Consider the following 21,609-nt stretch of genomic DNA (forward strand, 5'->3'; position numbering starts at 1 on the left):
ATTTTCCTTTGATATCAGCACATAATAAATCACAGTAACTGATAGCAATCTGGTTGATAGCCTGTACTAAATATTGAAAATTTTAGTCATCACACTCTGACACACTAGTACTCGAGTGTTCTGGTCTCCATCTCAGAAGGACATATTGACACCAGAGAAAATGCAAAAAGTATTTACTTGATATCACCAGATCTAAGAGGTTATACTGGGGAAGATTGAACAGGCTGGGGCTCTTTTTAAAAAGAGAAAGTGCTGGAAAAACTCAGGTGGTCTGGCAGCATCTGTGGAGAGAGAAAGACAGTTATCAAGTTAGGTATGACTCTTCTCTGGAACTAGAGTTTTTCCAGCTCTCACACTATTTCAGATCTCCAGCATCCTCAGTATTTTGCTTTTATTATTCTGGGGCTCTTTATACTAGATTAGTGAAGGCTGAAATACAACCTCAGAGGTTAAGTATTTGAAAGGGTTGATTGGGTTGGTGTAGAGATGATGCTTCCACTTGATAGAGGGTTGTGGGGAAGGGGAAGAGACCAAAACTAGGTGTGATAAATATAATATAGTCACTAATAAATCCAATAAAGAATTAAGAAACTTTACGCAGAGTAATTAGAATGTGAAATTTGCTACCATGGGAAGTAGTTGAGGCTTATAATAGATGCATTGAATGGGAAGCTAGATAAACATAAATTAAGCTGATAAAGATTAGAGTAAGGTGGGAGGAGTACAAACACCAACATGGCCTAGTTGGGCCAAATGGCCTGTTTTTGTGCCAAAGATACTATATAATGCAGGACATGGTCCTCATTTGCTCCTTGCCATTGTCACGGACTGCTATAGGGTTAGACTAGATTTACTACATTTTCCTGAATGTCACTTTTAATAAAACATGGTGTATTTCAACAAAAAAAAAAAGTGCAAACATCATTGAAAGTTTTCACATCTTAATGTCATAAGATAGTCCTGTTATCTTAATGCAGAAGGCTGGAAAACATACCAGATGGAGAGAAATAATTCAAACTGTAACTGCTTATCAGAGGGGATACGAGGAAGAGGACATGTTGGGGATAAACTATATAGGGAGCGTGGAGAGAAATTGTATCAATTAAAGTTGGATTATTTAACATAAAAGCTTATATTCTGAAAGAAATTCAAACACCCCAAATGGTCTGCAATAATTAATGCTCACACGGCAACAACCATTAGGGGAGACTACCTGATGTCCATGGACCCTTAATCAATTTTTAAAAAAACTCTTCCAGTGGTACGTTGCCTAATTGTGTAATCCAATTTAATCGAAATCAGAGGTGAAAGTGGAGCACAATACCTTTTCCCCCCAGTAGCAATTGATCTTCAAGCAAACAATTGTCATTAGGAAAGTAGCAACCACAAGATAAATGCAATATTATAGAGGCATTAAATCCTTCTGTAAGCTTGACATTTAATACATAAAATATCATTGGCTAATGTTAATGAAGTACCTCAATCTCTGTACATTACAAATAAAATTAAAAAGACAGTAATAACTAATATCAATACAAATGTGGCTATGTGTAATAAAATAATCTCAAAGATTTGGACAACACTCACCAACCCTCTCTGGAGAATTGAGTCCAGATGGGGCTATGTCCGTAGCTTCACAAATGCTTACATTTAAAATGCTGTACAGCACCAATTATCAAAACAAATAAAATGTTTTGAAATTCAATGCACATGAAGTTCTATGTTTAAACAATTTATTTTACCATTCAATATAATGCAAAGTACAAGAGCGAAAGCTTCTTATACACAGCCACAATTTATACATTACAATTGTGATTAACACATTTTAACAAGAGCAAGATTCTATGATTTTATTTAATACATTTCCAATTTAAGCAGTTTTAAAACTTGGACAGTGATTTGAATACACATCCTCTGAGTCTATTGGAAAGTGTTATGGTGAAGAGTGTGAGCATATCAGTAAAATGGGGCATGGGATGTACCAGTGAGCTAGGACTATTACCCTGTTAATTAAAAAAGGACAGCTTTTATAACATCTAGGGTTGCTTTCATCTACACAATTGCTTGAGATGCCAAGTATGAAGAGAACACAAAGGAACCCAAGCATAAGTCTTGATAAAAATAAATATAAGTCACTAAATAACATTTGCTTCAGAAATCACATGCTAACTCAAAGCCCTCCTTCTGTAAATTTGTGCTTGTTAAGGCAAGGATGTGATAGCACAAACGTAAGTTGGAACACTAATGACAGCCCATTGAGCAGATTCTTTAGAAGTGGGTGTTCATTAACAGATTTGCTATTAAAATATAGAACTAAAATACAAGTGTAACACATTTGTGAAAAACAGCAGTGTTTTAGCTCCAACTGTGAGAACCCAGTTACCAACAGGCTATGATTTATGCTTGACAACAGCTCTTAAAGAAATAATGTTTATAATCACAGGTTGGTACTTTGATATTACCCTCCCATCTTGTTAATCCAGTACTGATAGAAGACAGTATAAATGCTACATTTCTCTTACCTAATGGACCAAGTGATTAATAGGAATCATTCTGCACAGCATTTTATCCAACAATTGGCACAACTATGACCCAAGTGTTTGGCGACACAAATCAAATGAAAAACATTTTCTTGCACTCGAGATTCATTCATAGTATCAATATAAGTACTAGGAATTGAACAAACGGTCTAAGCACACACTAGCTAGGAGCTTTACTAGTTCTCTCTCATGGAGCTGAGCTAGATACAAATCAATATCTCATATTTGAGAAGCATTCATAGCAGAAAGATTGGGAGGTGAAGAGAGGGATGACCTTCATTTTTCTTGAAATGGATGTAAATCCAGATCTCAGACATGAAAAGGCAGTGCGACTTTTTTTTAAAAAACACATCATGAAACCATGAATCCCTGCGTAATCTCCATCCACTGAAGAACCCAAATCCACATAATACAGGAATTTAAGGTTTTATGACTTTAAAAGCTTGCTGCCTCTGGGTCCAGAAAACATGCTTAGAAACTGCATCCTAGAGGCTGCTCAAAAAAGTCGGTGCAGTTTTATAAAAAAACTCAAACATTTAAGCTGACACTCATTCTATCTGCAAAGGGATCAAAGCTGTACAAATACAATGAACCATAAAAAAAATATACAAAGAAGTTTGGCTAACAAAAGCTCTACATACAGCAGCGTTACCATTTGGGTTCACCATGGTATTTGTAGCACATTTATGATTTGTTTGCTGGGATGTACTGTACATAAATACTGGCCACATGACTGGCATAATAAACTTATTTACATTTATACATTGGTCCAGTAAGGATTTCCATTCATTACGGCTTCTTTCCACATATCTCTACTTTTGCTTAATACTGTGTCTCAGTTCTGAAGATATGCAACACTCATACACTTTCCAAACTGATGTAAAATGGAGCAATTTATCATTACTGTTCCCCAATTTGCATCAAGAGGTGGATAGAACATTCCTGGGCGGATCAGAGGAAGCAGTGGTTTTATTATCTGTTTCCACTCAGATAACTCAGCATGTTGCATTATTCAGATTTTACTGGGGGTAAGAGGGGGCACTGAAGAGAAAAGGAAGGTAATCACAATTGACTTAGTGCTACTCTAAAGGAATGACGACAGGAAAGTATCCCTGCACACAATTTTAGAAAGTGCTCAACAGGTTGATTCAAGTCACTCAGAATAATGCACTATATTAATTTTAAAAAGTTTAGAACAATTATTTCACAATCACTGAATATGCGAATAAAATATGGTTTTGTATTTCAGTTGTAATGCAGTAACTCCTTCAATTAATATGAAAGTATAAAAATGTCTGAAATAAGGCAAGCAGAAACTATAGCCTTTCAATGCATGGTATCTGGAGGCAGAAAAGATGAAATATTACACGCAGATCTCCAATGAAATCCTTGTGCCAGTGGTTAAAACTAGATTTCTTCATTATTCCTTCCAACGAATAGAACTATGGCTCCTACTCATTTCTTGATGCAACTTGGCCATGAGAGACCTCCACATGCTGCTGACACAATGATGTAAATGACAACCTGCAACACAAGGTATTTAGTTGGTAATACAAAGCAGAATTATATAGCAGGTTTCTTTCTCCTCCACCCACCCTACCATCTTCACTAAACAATATACTTAGCCGCACACTGGAGAGAAAAGACCAAGCATGAAAGCATGTGCCAACATTACATGTCAAGTAGAAACAAATTGTATACTTGGAAGCCATAGGATTGTGTAACTTCAATACAAATAGTGAGGTTCCACAACACTAATAATTTGTGAAATTCTTGCATTATTTTACTACCGAGTCTGGTGTCTGTCTTTCTGAAATGCACTTTTCCCCTAATGAAAAGTCTCCGATAAAGAACTTGATTAGTTTAAAAAAGCCTTTCTGTTAACCACTGGTTGTTTCTACCATTAGCGATCAGTGTGAATCGGCAGTTCTTTGAAGAGCTAAATATTAGGCCAAGAGCTGACAAGCTTGATGAGCTGAAGGTCCTTTTCTTATCTTTGATTTTTTTCTAATGCTCTTTAGTTTCAGTTGTAGTTTGAAAAATGCAACCAATATGGATTACATCTTGAGGAAAGCCCAACATTTTGAATAGGCCCTTGACTAGCATTTAAGTGGTTTAGCACTAAATTTAAAGAGCTTTCACTATCAGCAAGAACACATTTCAAAACTTCTTTGGAAATTTGATAGTGGTAAATATTAATATTCCTTTGGGCACTTTTCTTGCTTATTTTCATCAACCCACTCCATTTAGCACATCAAGGAAATAAGGCTCTAATTAAAAACGGGAAAATATCACTTTTTGCAAGTCTGCAAACACATGAGGAGTCATATATAAACTAACTTTAGCATTTGCCAAGGAGGGATTGCAGAGGTTTTCACTTGGAGCAAGCAGTCTTTTGACCAGTTGAAGGGTCAGTCACAAGGGGGCCCAAGTTCAAGGTGAGGGGCAGGAGGTTTAGTGGGGGTGTGAGGAAAAACGTTCTTACCCTGAGGGTGGTGATGGTCTGGAATGCGCTGCCTGGGAGGGTGGTGGAGGCGGGTTGCCTCACATCCTTTAAAAAAGTACCTGGATGAGCACTTGGCACGTCATAACATTCAAGGCTATGGGCCAAGTGCTGGTAAATGGGATTAGGTAGGTAGGTCAGATGTTTCTCACATGTCAGTGCAGACTCGATGGGCCTCTTCTGCACTCTGTGATTCAATGTGAGTTAGCTCTTATTTAAATCTCCACCTGCCCTTCACCACCCAAAAATTTTGAATGAGGCTCTTCAGTGGAGATCTGACTTTCCCATATCCAGTAAATATTGGATTGAGCCACAAAATTTGCAATGATTCATATATTACATGACCTCAGGAAATCCAGAATGGCTGAACAGTCAATGCAGCACTTTTGATTAATGGAAACTGACTTGAGTACAGGTTTCTTCCTTGATTAGGGTCATTTGATAATTGTGGAAATCGGGAAATGGTGAACCTATCACTGCTTATCAAAATTAAATTCACTCCATTTTCTCCATCAGTAACTCAATCTCTTTTGCAAGTTAAAGAGGAAGGACACATTAGCAGATTTGTAATGCAGCTGAACAGCCATTTTAAATCTTATTTGCTACACGTCATGTACAGGGCCCCAGATAGGACTTTTGTACAAATGAATTTCTGAGCAGAAAAGCATTGTCCAATATGGGAGAGTTCATTAACATGCTTTTGTAAACCTTAAAGGCATCCACATTACAAAGAACAGAGAAATATACTTACGATCGCTACAATGGCAATAATGATTGTAAGCTTGAGGTTTTTCATACACATCGCTCTGGCCAGGTTTCTACTGGTGGTTTTAAATGTGACTGACTACAAAAACAAATAAAAGCTACACTTGATTTTTGATTCCAAACAAAGCAGAAAAAAATGTAACATGAATGCTTTGAGGGAAGCAGTTGAGATGGGGTGGGGTCAGGGATGTTCTCCATTCACTACCTTCTTTTAGTGCTTGAAAAACCAAAGGCAAGCCAATAAAATGAACATATTGAAAAGTAAATGCTTGTATTTAAGCACATTTCACAATCACTGGATGTCTTAATGCGTTTTAAAGCCAATGAAGTGCTTTATGATGTGCAGTCAACTGTTGTAAAATGTGTTTGAGGAATTGATAATGGAAAGTAGGGAGATGGCAGATGAATTAAACGGGTAGTTTGCTTTGGTCTTCACTATAAAAGACACAAGTAACATAGCTATAAATCAGGAAATGGAAGGGAGGGAGGAACTCTGGGAAATTACAATCACCAGCGAAGTGGTATTAATCAAATTGTTGGGGCTGCAGGCCGACAAATCCCCAGGTCCAGATGGACTTCACCCCAAGGTCTTGAAAGAAGTGGCTAGTGAGATAGTTGATGTATTGGTTTAATTTTCCAAAATCCCCTAGATTTAGGGAAGGTTCCATTAGATTGGAAAATAGAAAATGTAACTCCTTTATTCAAGGAGGGAGGGAGACAGAAAGCAGGACACTACAGACCAGTAGCCTAACATCTATCGTGGGAAAATGACAGAAGTTATAGCAGAGCACTTAGAAAAATTCAAGGCAGACAGGTCAACATGGTTTTGTTGAAGGGAAATCATGTTTAACCAATTTATTGGAGTTCTTTGAAGGTGTCACATGCACTGTAGATAAAGGTGAACCAGTGGATGTACTGTATTTATATTTCCAGAAAGCACTAAAGTGCCACATCAAAGGTTACTGCGGAAGATAAAAGCTCATGGGTTGGGGGTAACATATTGGCATGGATAGAAGATTGGCTAGCTAAAAGGAAGCAGAGCATTGGCATAAATGGGTCTTTTTCTGGTTGGCAGAATGTGACGAGTGGTGTGTCACAGGGATCAGTGCTGGGGCCTCAACATTTTACAAGTTATATCAATGATTTGGATGAAGGAACCAAAGGAATGGTTGCTAAATTTGTTGACAACACAAAGATAGGTAGGAAAGTAAATTGTGAAGTGGATGTAAGGAGGCTACAAAGTGACATAGATGGGTTAAGCGAGTGGGCAAAGATCTGGCAAATGAAATATGTGGGCAAATGTGAAATTGTTCATTTTGGTAGGAAGAAAAAGATTATCTAAATGGTGAGTAATTCCAGAGCTCATATTCAGAGGTATCTGGGTGTCCTAGTGCATGAATCGCAAAAGGTTAGGATGCAGGTACAGCAGTTAATTAAGAGAGCTAATAGAAGATTATCACTTATTTACAGGGGAGTTGATTACAAGAGTGGGGAGTTAAGCTTCAGTTGTACAGGGCATTGGCGAGACCACATCTGAAGTATTAGAAAGCTAGGTAAAGGTGGAGGAATAGCACTATTAATCAAAGAGGGCATTGGTGCAATAGTTAGAGATGACCTTGGTTCAGGAGATTAGGACGTAGAATTGGTTTGGGTGGAGATGAGGAATAGTAGGGGGGAAAGTCATTAGTGGGAGTGGTCTACAGGCCCCCTAACAGTAGCCACAGTGTAGGACAAAGTATTCAAGAGAATATATTGTGTGCTTAAGATAAAGGGACGGCAATGATTATGGGTGATTTTAATCTACACAAACTGGAAAAATCAGATTGGCAGCAGTAGCCTGGATGAGGAGTTCTTAGAATGCTTTTGAGATAGTTTCTTAGAGCAGCATGTTCTGGAACCAATGAGTGAGGTTATATTAGACTTGGTATTGCGTAAAGTGATAGGGTTATTTAATGACCTCAGAGTAAAGACACCGCTAGGTAGCAGCGACCACAATATGATTGAATTTTACATCCAGTTTGAAAAGGGAGAAGAGTGGGTCTAAGACTAGTATCTTAAAATTAAATAAGGGCAACTATGTGGGGATGAAAGCTGAGCTAGATGAAGTGAACTGGGAGACTAGGCTAGAGGATAGATCAATAGAGAAGCAGTGGCAGACATTTAAGCGGATATTTCAGAATTTTCAGAATAAGTACATTCCTACTATAAAGAAAAATTCCAAGCAGAGGACCCACCATCTATGGTTAACTAAAGTAGTTAAGGAAAGCATCAAACTTATGGAAAAAGCATACAATTCTGCAAAGATGAGTGGCAGGACAGATGATTGGACAGTTTATAAAAACAGCACAGAATGGCTAAAAGGTTAATCAGGAGAAAGAAATTAATACGAGAGGAAGCTAGCTAGAAGTGTAAAAATGGATAGCAAGAGTTTCTACAGGTACTAAAAGGAAAAAACTAAAGCGAGTGTTGGTCCTCTAGGGTGAGAGCGGAGTTAATAGTAGATAATAAGGAAATAGTGGAAGAAATGAACAAATATTTTGCTTGTGTTCACTATAAAGGATACAAAAAACATTCCAGTAATATCTGCAAATCAGGTGGTGAATGGGAAAAAGTAACTTGGTGAAATTGAAATCACTAGGGAAATGGTACTGAGCAAATTGATGGAGCTGCAGGCAAGTCTCCGGGTCCAGATGGACTACATCCTAAGGTCTTAAAAGAGGTGGCTAATGAGGTGGTCAATGTGCTGGCATTAATTTTCTAAAATTTGCTAGATTCTGGAAAGTTCCATCAGATTGGAAAGTAGCAAATATAATCCCTATTCAAGGGAGGCAGAAAACAGGAAACTAATGGCCAGTTAGCTAGGCGTCTGTTGTAGGGAAGTTATTAGAATCGCTCTTAAGGAAGTTATAGCTGGGCACTTAGAGCTCAAGGCAATTGGGAAGAGTCAGCATGGCTTTGTGAAAGGAAAATAATGTTCAACCAATTTATTGGAGTTTTTTTCAAGGAGTAACATGCGCAGTGGATAAAGGGGAGCCTGTAGACATTCTGTACTTGGATTTCCAGAAGGCATTTGATAAGGTGCCACAAAGATTATTATGGAAAATAAAAGCATATGGTGTGGGGGTAACATATTAGCATGGTTAGAGGATTAACTGGCTGGCAGAAAGTATGCATAAATGGGTCTTTTTCTAATTGGCAGGATGTGGCGAGTGGAGTCGCACAGGGATCTGTACTGGGGTCTCAACTTTTTACGATTTACATCAATGACTTAGATGAGGGGAGTGAAGACATGGCAGCTAAATTTGCAGATGACACAAAGATAGGTAGGAAAGTATGTTGTGAAGAGGATGTGAGAAGGTTGCACATGAATATAGATAGGTTGAGTGAGTGGGCAAAGATCTGGCAAATAGAGTTTGGTGTGGGAAAATGTGAAGTCATTCACTTTGGTAGGAAGAACAAAAAAGCAGAGTACTACTTAAATGGAAAATGGCTGCATAATTCTGAGGTGCAGAGGGATCTAGGTATACTAGTGCCTTATGAGCAAAGGTTGGACAGACTGGGCTTGTTTCCACTGGAGCTTAGAAAAGTGAGGGGTGATTTGACTGAAGTATACAAGAACCTGAATTGTCTTGACAAGGTAGACATCGAAAGGATGTTTTCTCTTGTGGGTGAGTCCAGAACTAGGGGGCACTGTTTTAAAATTAGGGGTTGCCCTTTTAGGACATATGAGGAGAAATTTCTCTGAGGGTTGAGACAATTTGGAATTCTCTGCCTCAAAGTGGTGGAGGCGGGTCATTGAATATTTTTTAAGGCAGAGGTAGATGGATTCTTGTTAGGCAAGGGAATCAAAGGTTATTGGGATTAGATGGGAATGTGGAAATCGAAACACTAGGAGATCAGCCATGATCTTATTGAATGGCAGAGCAGGCTCGAGGAGCCAAATGGTCTACTCCTGTTCCTATTTCTTATGTCTTGTGTGTACAGTATTGGTCTCCTTATGTAAAGAAAGATGTAGGTGCGTTAGCAGTTCAGATAAGGTTTACTAGACTAATACCAGGAATGGGCAGGTTGTCATACGAGGAAAGGCTGGACAGGTTAGGCTTGTATCCACTGGAATTCAGAAGAATAAGAGGGGATGTAATTGAAACTTTTAAAGATCCTGAGAGGTCTCGATAGGGTGGATGTGGACAGGATGTTTCCTCTTGTGGGATAATCGAGAACTAGGGGTCACTGTTTAAAAAATAAGGGGTCGCTCAGTTAAGACAGGTGAGGAGAAATTTTTTCTCAGAGGGTCGCGTGTCTTTGAAACGCTCTTCCTCAAAAGGCAGTGGAAGCAAAGTCTGAATATTTTTAAGGATAAATAGATTCTTGATTAATAAGGAGGCGAAAGGTTATCGGGGGTAAGCAGGAATATATGAGGTTCAGGTTTCATTCAGGTCAGCCATGATCCTATTGAATGGCGGAGCAGGCTCGAGAGGCCTACTCCTGCTCCAATTTGTATGTTCATAAAGTAGGAAACGGGGCAAAGGGGGCACCAATATCAGAATAACAAGCTCACAAATAACAATGTGATAATAACCAGACAGATAATCTGTTTTTGTGCTGTTAATTGAGGGATTAAATACTGGTCAGGACACGAGGAGTAACTTCAAAATGTGCCATGGGATCTGTTATATCCACTCGAGCAGGCCTCAGTTTAACGTGTCACCCAAGAGACAGCACCTCTGACAGTGCAGTGTTCTCTCAGTACTGCACTAGAGTGTCAGCTCTGATTTTTGTCCTCAAGCCCTGGACTGGGACCTGAATCCAGAATCATGTGATTCAGATGAGCATGCTGCCCACTGAGCCTTGGCTGACACTCAAGGAGAGGGGAAAAATAAAGAAACAACTCAAATAATACAACAGACATACTTGCAGTCTCAAACTGTTTTCTCACTCCACAACTCCCATTTCCAGAACAAGACTGCACTTCAAAATATTTCAAAAAAGGCAATAAGTTCTTAAATGCTCTCTGAACAGGGCAATTAATGCTGGCTTAGCCAGCAATGCCCACATCCCATGAACAAAAAAAAATCTAGTATTTATACAGATAGGATATGCTATTGCTTGAAATCTCAGTACATGATTTGATTTCTGACAAAAACTTCCCAGAGTGTGGGGGAAGATTTGTAGTCAGAATGGAAAACTAATGTGTTTATACCTTCAGTTATTGGCTGCCTCCATGGATTTTTGGGGTGGGGGGTGGAAAAGAGGAGGTGAAGTCACCTTGAGGCAATTCTAGGTACCTTAAGAGGCACAAGTTCATCTCATTCCTTTGACAGCAGCACACAGAATGGAGAGGGGCCATAAAGAGGGATGTCATTATAATTTTCCCTGTTCTACGCAAAATATTATTTTTGGAGGTGATCAGAGAACAAGGAGTAACTTTTACTGAGGAACTGAACATCAACCTATATTGAAAATTCAGAAGAGGCTCCCACCCATTAATGGGCTCCCTGAATATTACACACCCCCCCACCCACCCTCTCAACAATAAATATTGGACGGAATTCACCCAGTTTTAGAATGTTCTTTTCCGAGTCAAATCATCCTGAAATTCAAATGTTTGCTTTGTATTTTTCTGCAAGTTGTAAGAAAGGCACTTGATACTCACAGAATCCACTAAGTTCTCAGTTTTGTCGATCAACAGCTCTAACTTTTCTCCTCTTTGTGCCACCAAATCTATTGATTGGAAAAGTTGCCAGGTCATGTCACAAAGAAGTCAAAGCAACAACATTTCAGGCTATTTATGAAATCAGTTAACAGATTTCAGATTCTACTATTGCCCAGTGCATAGTTTGCAGCAAGATGTTTATGCTAACAGTTTTCAAAACTAATTTAAAAAAAATTGCCTTTAACATAGGAAACATCCCACAGTTCCTAACTTGGTTAGTCAGTGCTGAGGGTGGGGAAGGGGAGGCAGTGGCAGGGGAATTTTGAAGAGTGCAGGACAGGATACAAGGTGAAGTAGCGGAGGGATTTAAAATTTAATATGCTGCTGGAAAGCAGAGCCAGTAAGGGTAGGAGTGTGCCTTAGGTATGGGAGTGATTACGGGCACATTTTGAAAAATTGTACCTTACATTGTGTGGGTTGGGGGGAAGAAGTGGCGCAGTGGCAGGTGGAAATAGGAGCCAGCAAGAGGACTTGGATACAAGAATCGAGAGTCAATAAAAGTATGCACAAGAATTTCAGTGGCAGCAGGGGCAAGTTAAAGGGTGAAGTGGGATGAAATTTGCAGAGGTTCTTGGTGATGTACGAGGTTAGATTTGAAACAGAATTGTGTTAAACAGATCAATGGGGATCAAAAATAAGAGGAAGAGTATAGGCCCTTGCAGGGGTGGCGTTGTGGGATTCATCTCTGGATAAAGTGGATGACGACATTGCAGGAAATATGTTGGTTGAGTTTGGATATGTAGAAGTGGAACAATTCTATCTCAGCCCCACGGTGTTGGGCAACACAGGAGGAGCAAGTGGTGGTCAAATTTATTAAATGCTGTGGACAGGTCAGAGAGATAATATGACAAGGGTAATCTTGGTGCACTAAGCAGGACAGAAACTGGGAAATGATCAAACCGGAGTTTGAGACACAGATGGGGCTGGACCATAACACATTTGAGGGCCTTAGTGATGGAAGATCTTAGTGACATGCTAATTGGACCACAGGGATGCACGAGGGTAGGCCTAAGAAGATTGGGTGAATACTCTGGGTTATAAAAGGGAGATGTTCCTGAAATTAATTGATTCAGCAAGCATAGTTGAATCATCACAAGTTCAATGTGGAAGATCAAGGGAACAGGAGATAAATCTCAGAAGAGATGAGCTGAGAAGGGAGGAGGAATAAATTGAAGAGAAATTGCATAGTGATAGGAGAATTTAGATAGGAAAAGGTAGGTCAGGAGGATTGGAGAGAGGAAGGAAAGGCAGATAGAGTACAGATGGTTTCAATAGCAAAAATATGCACTTGGCTTTGAAAGGGAAAAGCATAGAGGTAGGGGAAAAGAGCATAAGTTAATGTTTCAACATGCAGAAAGGGAGCTATAATATTGTCCTTCCCCTTTAGGATCATCTTGGAGTAAGAGGCACAGTAGCACTTAACAGCCAAGACAAGCCTAACCATGAAGAATTGAGAGAAGATGGGGACCACAGCAGAGAAAATAGCAAGGGTAAGAGATAATTTGTTGGAATGAAGCGAAAGGCATTTTGAGTGAACAGAGTAGTTAACAGTATTAAAGTATTGAGCGAACAATCTGAAAAGGAGTGGCAAATTCATGAGTGAATGAAGGCATTCACTGATGGAGGTTCTCACTGGGATAGATGTTTGGGTTTGTGAAAGGTGAGGGAGGGTCTCTAAACAAAAACCAGAGGAGACAGCCTCCTAGATCAAGAGCAAAGAGGTCACAAGATATGGCAAAATTGAGGGGCTGGTCATGGGCAGGACAGTTTATATGAAAGGGGAGATTAAACAAGGATAGGATGGAAGAGAAGTTGGAAAATATGTTGGATCAATGTTGTATAATAAGAGGAAACTAGGCAGGTATCTACTTGTTGAACTTGGAAAATAAGCAATAACACAAAGATAATTAGTAAGCTCAATTAGCTCCTTTTCCATATTTACTTATTTTTCTTCAAACGAATCATGTTAGGGATGCCCAGAGAAGTCATGTGCCATTTGTGACAGATATGGACGAAAGACTAAAAGTCTTTCAAATGTATTTTAAGAATTACTCTAATAAAATGATGCAATAGTAAAGAAAATGGTTTCAATCTTGCAACTACTGTCATAGATCTCTCAGCCTCACATTAATACTGATTAAGGCTGAGAAGAGATTTGATACAAGTATTCAAAATCATGAGGGGTCTGGACAGAGTAGACAGACTGTTCCCACTCATGAAAGGATTGAGAAAGAGGGCATAGATTTAAAATAATTGGCAAAAGAATTAAAGTGACATGAGGAAAAATGTTTGTCATGCAGTGAGTGGTTAAGGTCTGGAATGCACTACCTGGGTGTGATGGAGGCAGGTTCAATCAAGGCATTCAAAAGGGAATTAGATTGTTATCTGAAAAAGGAAGAACGTGCAGGGTTATGGGAAGGAGAGGGAATAGCACTCTTGAATTGTTGGAGAGCCGGTGCAGACACAATGGGCTGTGTGGCCTCCTTCTGCACTATAACAATTCTGTGATAATACAAATACCACTTCACTTTGCACAAATCACTAATTCCTGTGAATATTAACATCTGTGGCACGCACTACTGCCCAGTTCCTATGAATGTTAAAGGATTAAAAGTACTTAAAAATTAAACTTAAAAGCAAAATACAGATGTTATAAATCCGAAATAACAAAATACTGGAAATAAACACTTGGGTCAGGCTGCATCTGGAGAGAGGGTTAAAATTTCAGGTTGAACAGATGAAATGTCATCAATTTGAAATGTTAATCGTACCTTCCTCTCTGTGGAGATACTGCCTGACCTGCTAAGTGCTCCCAGCATTTTGTATTTTTGTTTATTTAAGTCAAAAACATCAGCGTGAACAGGGAAGTGTTTTTCTTTGAAGATTTTAATCATACAAGATTTCACAGATTCACAATCACTAGAAACATGCAATGGTACAAAAACAATAACAACTGATATACTAATGCAACATTTGACCATCAAATTGTAGACTGGTATTATCAGGTGATCAACTCACCACTTGATAAGTTGTACAGCTCCCTTGGGGCAGGGGTGCTGGTGTATTTCAATGAGCTGTTATCACAAATCTTAGTGGTTAGTTATAAAATAGTCAGGCTGAGAAAACTTGGTGTGCAACAACTCAAACAGAGAAGACTAGTTTTTCAAAAATTGAGTGCCATATACATCTCCATTTTCATACGTACCAATATTTCGGACCATGATTCCTTTTAACTCATCTACTTGTGCTTGAGTCTCTGAGATACGTTCTGAGTTCCTGTTTTCTGACAAGTATTTCTGAAATCATATGTGGCAAGTTCAAAATTCTCTATTTAAAATCCACATGACATCCATATAGTCTTCATTCAAGTTGCTTATTCAGGCACACAATTACAAAGAGGTTGAGTGACTGCTAGCCTAGAATTTGAACTCAGCATCAACATATCGTCCTGTCCCCTTGTTCCTTATACTCAAGAATTATTTATTTTTTTTAAACATAAAAATCCGGAGTAGTTGTATAAATTTGTTCAGTGTACTGGATGCACACTTACATAGTGGATCAGTAACATTCAATAGTGACAAATTTTAAATTCTCATACCTACATTGTTACAATAAGCTTACATAAATGATTTCAATTATTACACTTTAGGGTCAATGAGCAAATTCACAACTTCAGAGTTAGTGTCTTAATTCAAGACCATTTGCTAAAACTAAGCAAGCTTTAAGTACAGAGACTACAAGAGTCAATAATCAGCTATTTTTCAGCTCAATGAACAACTAAATTGTATACCATGTGTTTGGAATCACAAGCATTTTTCTTGTTCTATTAATGCCAACTGTTCCTCACACAACTCTCCCTTATTTATCATCCTACACCTCAAAATTCTCATCTTCATTAGTTTATGGCATCCCATTTATATAGTGTACACAGAACATGACTATACTATTTGACTAAAACATATGATCAACAGACCTTATATAAAGCAGTAATGACATGAGTTACTAGACTTAAAATAGAGGTAACGTATTCAGAACAGATTTCCTCCTGAAGGCACATACTCTTCTGGTCCAGTTATACTATGCCAGGCAATCTCTGGTCCTTTCCTCCACATCTGGGCACGATATTCAACTATGTGGAGCATCAGTCAATCATGGTTTTTTCCCTCACTTGTGCACATATTCTACACAAGGGTTATCAATGGATACCATTCAAGAACCTGGGAACCGAGATCATTGTCTCCCTTCCCAGATGTGGAGGCAATTTTAGATCTTCACCGACTGCCATAGCTGGGATCAGCTAACACAATATGGGCAGAATGGAACTTGGAGCCGTCTAGTAAACATAGCTTAGCACTGTGTTGAGTGGTGACTTTAGCTACCATACCTAGAGGGGTGATTACAAGAATCAGGTCATCAAAATATTCAAAAGCTAATAGTTAAATCTATTCTGTTGAGGGGGCAGGTAGGGAGGTAAAGGGAGTGATTACAATACAAAATAAAAGTCCTGTACCAAGCCGCAAGTATGTTACTCATAACTTTTGGAATAGAGGCAAAAGATACTGTTTGAACTGAGGCATACAAGAAATCAAAACAATTCTCCTTTTGTCAAAGAGTAGTGAAACACAAAGTTGGACAAGACAGGATGAAGGGAAGTCAAAAAACAAATGGGACGATATGACCAGCCTCTCTGCATTTTTTTTTGTTTTAACTGGTACGTGAAGAACAAACTGCCCAGTCTTTCAAATCAAGAAGGAACTTGTTTCTCAGATGGAACACAACTGTCTTTTCACAGTTTCTATGTATCACTTACATATGAAATTGAAAGGTGCCACACACTCACCATTTGTGCAGCCAACACACTGGAAAATTCACTGTTCATTGCATAAGGCAGTGCGGTTTGTGCCCTTGAACCATATGTGGTTTGAAATCTCCTCTTTATTTCATTTAGAAAGGTAAATGCTCGTGATCGTTCAAAATCCTGAAATGTGAAACAGAACAATTTCAACTAATTAAATGAAGTTCTAGCATTTGAGATAAAAATCTAAGTTTCATAGGACCGCATATGTGTAGCATGAAAGACACAAGAACAAGCGTCCACATGAGCTTTCCTCAGCAGGAACTGATACTAGCCTTCCCCTTCTTCTCCCTAACATGACCATTACAAATCAGTCAGAAGACTTGAAATGCCTAGAGACTGAAATCTAGATGATCTGCTATAAAGTGTACTCTTATAACATGTAAAGAAAGCTGTCAATGTAACTTAATTTTAAAAAACTGTTCATTAAAAACAAACTCAATGTGTAAGTCTTCACACCACGTTTAACCACATGCTACCAATTTCCCAAGGTTACCTGTTTAGATTTCATACTTACATCATCTGTGATACACAGGTATATTATCCTCTCTTGACAAATATAATGAAATAAGTAACTGTGGAGAAGAAAAAATTGGATAATATGCAAAAGCTGGTTAGGCGGAACAGTTTATAGTATTAATTTAGCAATGATTCTAGCATGTTCTGAGACTAACCATGTAAGATATGTGGCCAGATTTGTAAATTGATTCACTGGGCACAAGGAACCAGTAGAGCGGTTAAGGGGAGAATCATGAGTTTGTAGAACTCAGTACAGGAGGAAACTGCCGATACTGAATTTGAATAAATGAAGTTGATTCCAGATGGAGGTGGCCAATGAGGGCATGCATTAGAAAAACTGATCAGATAATGTAAGGTACAGGTGGTGGTAACAATAAAGCAGATAATTTTCTAAATATGGAAGACTTGGTGACAGACCAGATGTAAGCTGGGAAGGAACGCGGTACAATGTTGTGACATTGAAAGGGATTAGAAAACACTACACCTATAATGAAAAGCTCTAGTAAAAGCCACAAATGCACAAAATACAGGCAGGCTTGCTCAAATTTATGCAGATTCCCACCTCTGTTACATATTAGCAATTGGTTATTATAACAATTGAGTTTTACCATACACTTTCAAGCTATAGAACATTTAAGATGCTTTAAAACAAAGTTATAAAGTTTAAGTAGGATTTAGTGGTGCATACCATGCATTATCCCTTCTCCTTTGGGTCTGAGCTCAAACTCAGTTCTGGTTGCCTGGATGAAAGTCTCTCCTACCATATTCCTATATAATGAGCCCAAATTCATTTGACAAGTTCAGGAGGAACATGGCATTCTTACTGAAAGGCCACAGGTAAGCCGATATGGAAAATGTTATCTTGGTACAACAGGGGTGTTTTCCTAATGCTAAAATACTACGAAGCAGAGTCGAGACAACTTTACTTTGCATCCAACAGCTGTCATAACCTCAGACTGTGACAGGTGCCTAGAAGTATTAAATTCCTCACATTAGTAAGCAATGTGCATTTTTTCATAGTAGCAAATCATTCCACTACTTCAAAATATTCTCCAAAGAGTGTGAAGATGTGAAAACAAGATCAATCTTAGTAAACATAAAAATGAGAAAAAATAATCCTAGTCTAGGGTCACACTGAGGTTAGCTTACAGGAAAATAAATTTCTGTAGAACTAAGTGTTCACATAGAAGAAAAAGTCTAACAAATATAGAAAGAATAATTCACTATCTGAACAGTCTTTCCATATATAATCATATTGCTGAACCTAGTACTTACACAATTACAGACCCAAGATTTTGGCACTTACTTTCCATGGGAATAGGTCAATTTATTATTTTCTGATGGAATCTTTGATAGTATCTGTTCAGTCACTTCCAAAAAATTCCCTCCACACCAGGCATTCTTTGCAAGTATGGTAGTGCCTCTTGCAACTACTGCAAACAAGATAGCCATGGCTCCTCCAAAAGGTGCTACAAAACAAAATTACTTTGCAGTTAATATGCAGCCACTGGACTTCAGAATAAATACTCTCATTGTACGATCAGAGTTCTACATTCACATCTCAATGAATGAGGCTTGATTTAAACTTGCCTCTCAATGTCTATCGAGGAGGCGAGTAAATAATTGAACAGTCAGACTTAAAACATTGCACATGCAGCAAAAACAAACTGGAATACAAAATGCACACTATTGAACAATAATACTTCCAGACCAAACAGGAATATCTCAACAAACTTGATGCACATCAACATACACAAACATAGAAAAAAATCGCAAACCACCTCAGACAAAACTTTAAACAAAAAAATGGATGCCAAATAAGCGATATAAGGAGGGATTGTCAAAATTTTAATCAAGGGTATGTTTTAAGGAGGTTCTTAAGGGGGGAAAAGAGGGAAGTGGAGAGGCTGGGGAGCGTAGGGCAGAAGTCTAGAGTTAGATAGCTAAAGGCATAGCTGAAATGACAAGTAAAGGGAGGAGAGTACAAATGAGGTTTAAAAACAAGAGATAGAAAGTTTGAGAAAGAGAGAATTGTAGAGTCAGAAGGTTGTTAGAGATCAGAACAGCAAAACATTGAAGGGTTCTGTTGAAGGGTCATGAGGACTCGAAACGTCAACTCTTTTCTCCACCGATGCTGCCAGACCTGCTGAGTTTTTCCAGGTAATTCTGTTATTGTAAAGCACTGAAGGGCTTTAAATACATTTTACTTTGACCAAGACTCCTTTACTGACAGTATCAATTTTAAAGAGCTTGTTCTAAGTAATGTTGGTCTAGAAATGGATTAAATTAAAGTTTGCCTTAATTATTCTAAAATATAATTAATTTCAACATATACACTCAACATTTGCCCAAAAGAAAGGTACCTATCCGTCACAGCATTATGTTCTATGTTGCCCTAATACCAAATTGTAAGTGCTAAAGTATAAATTCAAGGTAAAAATAAGTTATAGAAAATAGGGACAACAATACAAATCTAATCTTCTCTCACCCTTCCCCAGCGAAGTCATTAGGTTTACGTAGCATATTTCCACTAAAACCAAAGTCACTGTAATTATACAAAATACTCCCAACTACAGTGACAGACCTATAACAATCAGTAATTCACTTTCGTCTTATTCAGTTCTAAAGGCTCTTCGCAACACACCGCAAGTTTCAAAGTCGAGTTTGAAGATCTTTCAACTGACTGCGCTTTCGAGTGCCAGCTTCTTTGATAAACAACCATCCGCATTTCGCAATATGCAGTTAGCTTGTCCGTTAGTTTGGTGGTAGGTTTTACAACAAATGAAATAAATGATGTAATTTGGGAACGATCAGCAGCTGAGTGGAATCTCCACTCAATTACTTAATGACACCAGCTGCACCTGAGTCTGCATGCTAAAGAAACATTCCCCAAATTGGAAGCTCGACTGCAACATTAGATATTTTCACTGTGAAAGTAGACAGAAAGGAAAAACTTACACCTACTATTCCACTTGGCTGAAGTCCTACTGACAACACCAGTTAGCCGGGACTATCTCCCATCCAACCTGGGCTACCTACCTCCCTGAGCCTCCTCCTGTCCGAGGCCTTGTTGTCCTCAAACAGCTCCTTCTCCACACACTTCCGGTCAGCTGAACACTGCTCATCACGCAAGCGCATACCGGCATGGCCCGTCTTTACACACTGCGCTTGCGCAGAATAATCCTGGAATTATGGGAAATGTAGTTTGGGCCGGGAACCGGTGGTGGACATTGACCGGAGCCGCCTTAGACAGAGAAAGTGGCCCAAAAGAAACTTTTGTTTCAAGAATGCGGAAAGTTTATTTTCCAATGCAGCTGTCCCATGATTATTTGGAGAGGTTCTTCGAGACAACGCAGGCGCATTGGGCCCAAAGGAGACTACAACTCCCAGCATCCCGTGCAGAGTGACGTACAATCAGTGCGCCGCCGACTGCGGTTCAGCTCGAGCCTGAGAGCAACAGCGTGAGCATGGCAACGGCCGAGGGGGCAAAGAAACCTGTACTGGAAGTGGTGAGTATAAGGTATTGATTCAGTGGCAGAATCCGGTGCTCTTGTTGGATCGACCTTATTGAAGTTTTTGAGGTGATAGAGTAGACAATGATAATGCAGTAAAGATAATTTATCTGGATTTTCAAAAGGCCTTCGATAAGGTGCTCCATAATCAACCAATGAATAAGGTCAGAGAATGTGGAGTCAGGTGACAAGGAGCAGAATGGATTACCAGCTGCCTTCAAGGCATACACCCTAAGGCACAGCAGAATCTAGAGGAATATTTACTGCTCAAATCGAAGCTCAAAGAATAACACTAGTCACCAGGAATAAGTGGCGGGTAGAGAAGGCGAATGGAATCCAACGCTATGCAGTTGTCCATGACAAAGCAGTGGCTCCTTCTTTCTCTGAGCAATACTCTTCTCAAAGAGGATGCAACCATCCCAGACTGTTGGAAGGAGCATGACTAGAACTTTCTCAATTGGGAGTTCACAGTATCTGACAAATTCATCAAAACAATCCCTCAACAGCTAGAGAGATTAAATTTGGGTATACTGCCAATATTTGCTAAAATACAAAAGGCTTCATCAAATAATGAATAACAAGGTGTGTGATCTGGACAACATTTCTGCAGAGATTTATAAAGATGGTGGTCACAAGCACTCACTGAAACTCTGATATCTTTTTACAAAAATCTGGGAAGAAGTACTACCTTCAGAATTTCACAATGTCATCTTTGTTTCTCTTTTCAAGAAGGGTGATGAATCAATTTGTGGGAACTGTATCCCTTCTGTCCACTGTGGGGATGATTCTCACATGAATCTACCTGATCCATCTTCTATCTGTCAGTGAAGGCATACTTCCAGATACCCAATGTGGTTTCCAGCCATCCAGGGAACCACAGTATGATGTTTGTCACTCAACAAATCCAAAAAAAGTGTCGGGAACAAAGGAAAGAGCACTACTTGGCCTTAATTCATCTGTCAAAGGCCTTTGATTCCTTCAATAATGAAGTCATTTGGAAAGTCCTCCAGAGCAAAATTTGTTACTATCCTGTGTCTCCTGAATGATGGTATGACAGCAACTGTGCTTTGTAACAGATTAGAGACTGAGACCTTTCGTATCTTGATGGGCGTCAAGCAAGGCTGTGTTAACGCGCCAACTCTCTTCACTATCTGCACAACCTGGTCATGGAGCTAATTCGTGACCAACTTCCGCAAGGGGTC

At 39.0% G+C, this 21,609-nt stretch overlaps 2 protein-coding genes across 4 annotated transcripts in view; one reads left to right on the plus strand and one right to left on the minus strand.

Annotated features, from left to right (window-relative positions):
* Nucleotides 1-1,418: 1,418 nt before the first annotated feature.
* Nucleotides 1,419-20,045, minus strand: sybl1 (synaptobrevin-like 1). 3 transcript variants are annotated; one of them, XM_041195569.1, is made up of 8 exons: nt 19,935-20,045; nt 18,202-18,364; nt 16,894-16,951; nt 16,362-16,499; nt 14,727-14,817; nt 11,462-11,529; nt 5,795-5,887; nt 1,419-4,064 (listed from the first exon to the last, which is right to left on the minus strand). In XM_041195569.1, exons 2-8 carry the CDS (start codon nt 18,345-18,347, stop codon nt 3,996-3,998), a joined length of 663 nt encoding a protein of 220 aa, XP_041051503.1. In that variant the 5' UTR covers nt 18,348-18,364; nt 19,935-20,045; the 3' UTR covers nt 1,419-3,995. The 3 variants fall into 3 exon arrangements, with proteins under 3 accessions (XP_041051503.1, XP_041051504.1, XP_041051505.1); XM_041195570.1 differs by having other exon boundaries at nt 19,854-19,969; XM_041195571.1 differs by lacking the exon at nt 5,795-5,887 and having other exon boundaries at nt 19,935-20,019.
* Nucleotides 20,046-20,324: 279 nt separating this feature from the next.
* polr1d (RNA polymerase I and III subunit D) overlaps nt 20,325-21,609 on the plus strand; it is a 35,212-nt gene continuing 33,927 nt past the window's right edge. Inside the window, exon 1 of the mRNA XM_041194783.1 lies at nt 20,325-20,404. Coding sequence (XP_041050717.1) covers nt 20,363-20,404 — 42 coding nt within the window. The 5' untranslated portion in view covers nt 20,325-20,362. The remainder of the gene's footprint in view (nt 20,405-21,609) is intronic.

Source organism: Carcharodon carcharias, chromosome 9, assembly GCF_017639515.1.
Source record: "Carcharodon carcharias isolate sCarCar2 chromosome 9, sCarCar2.pri, whole genome shotgun sequence".
Lineage (NCBI taxonomy): Eukaryota > Metazoa > Chordata > Chondrichthyes > Lamniformes > Lamnidae > Carcharodon > Carcharodon carcharias.

Bases quoted from the DNA above. Each gene is read 5' to 3' on its own strand.
- sybl1 (XM_041195569.1), bottom strand. From the start codon at position 18,347: ATGGCTATCTTGTTTGCAGTAGTTGCAAGAGGCACTACCATACTTGCA. The intron at 16,952-18,201 runs GTAAGTGCCAAA...TCTTCTCCACAG, and splicing joins TTGACCTATTCCCATGGAAA to TTACTTATTTCATTATATTT. The intron at 16,500-16,893 runs GTAAGTATGAAA...TTCACATTTCAG, and splicing joins ACCTGTGTATCACAGATGAT to GATTTTGAACGATCACGAGC.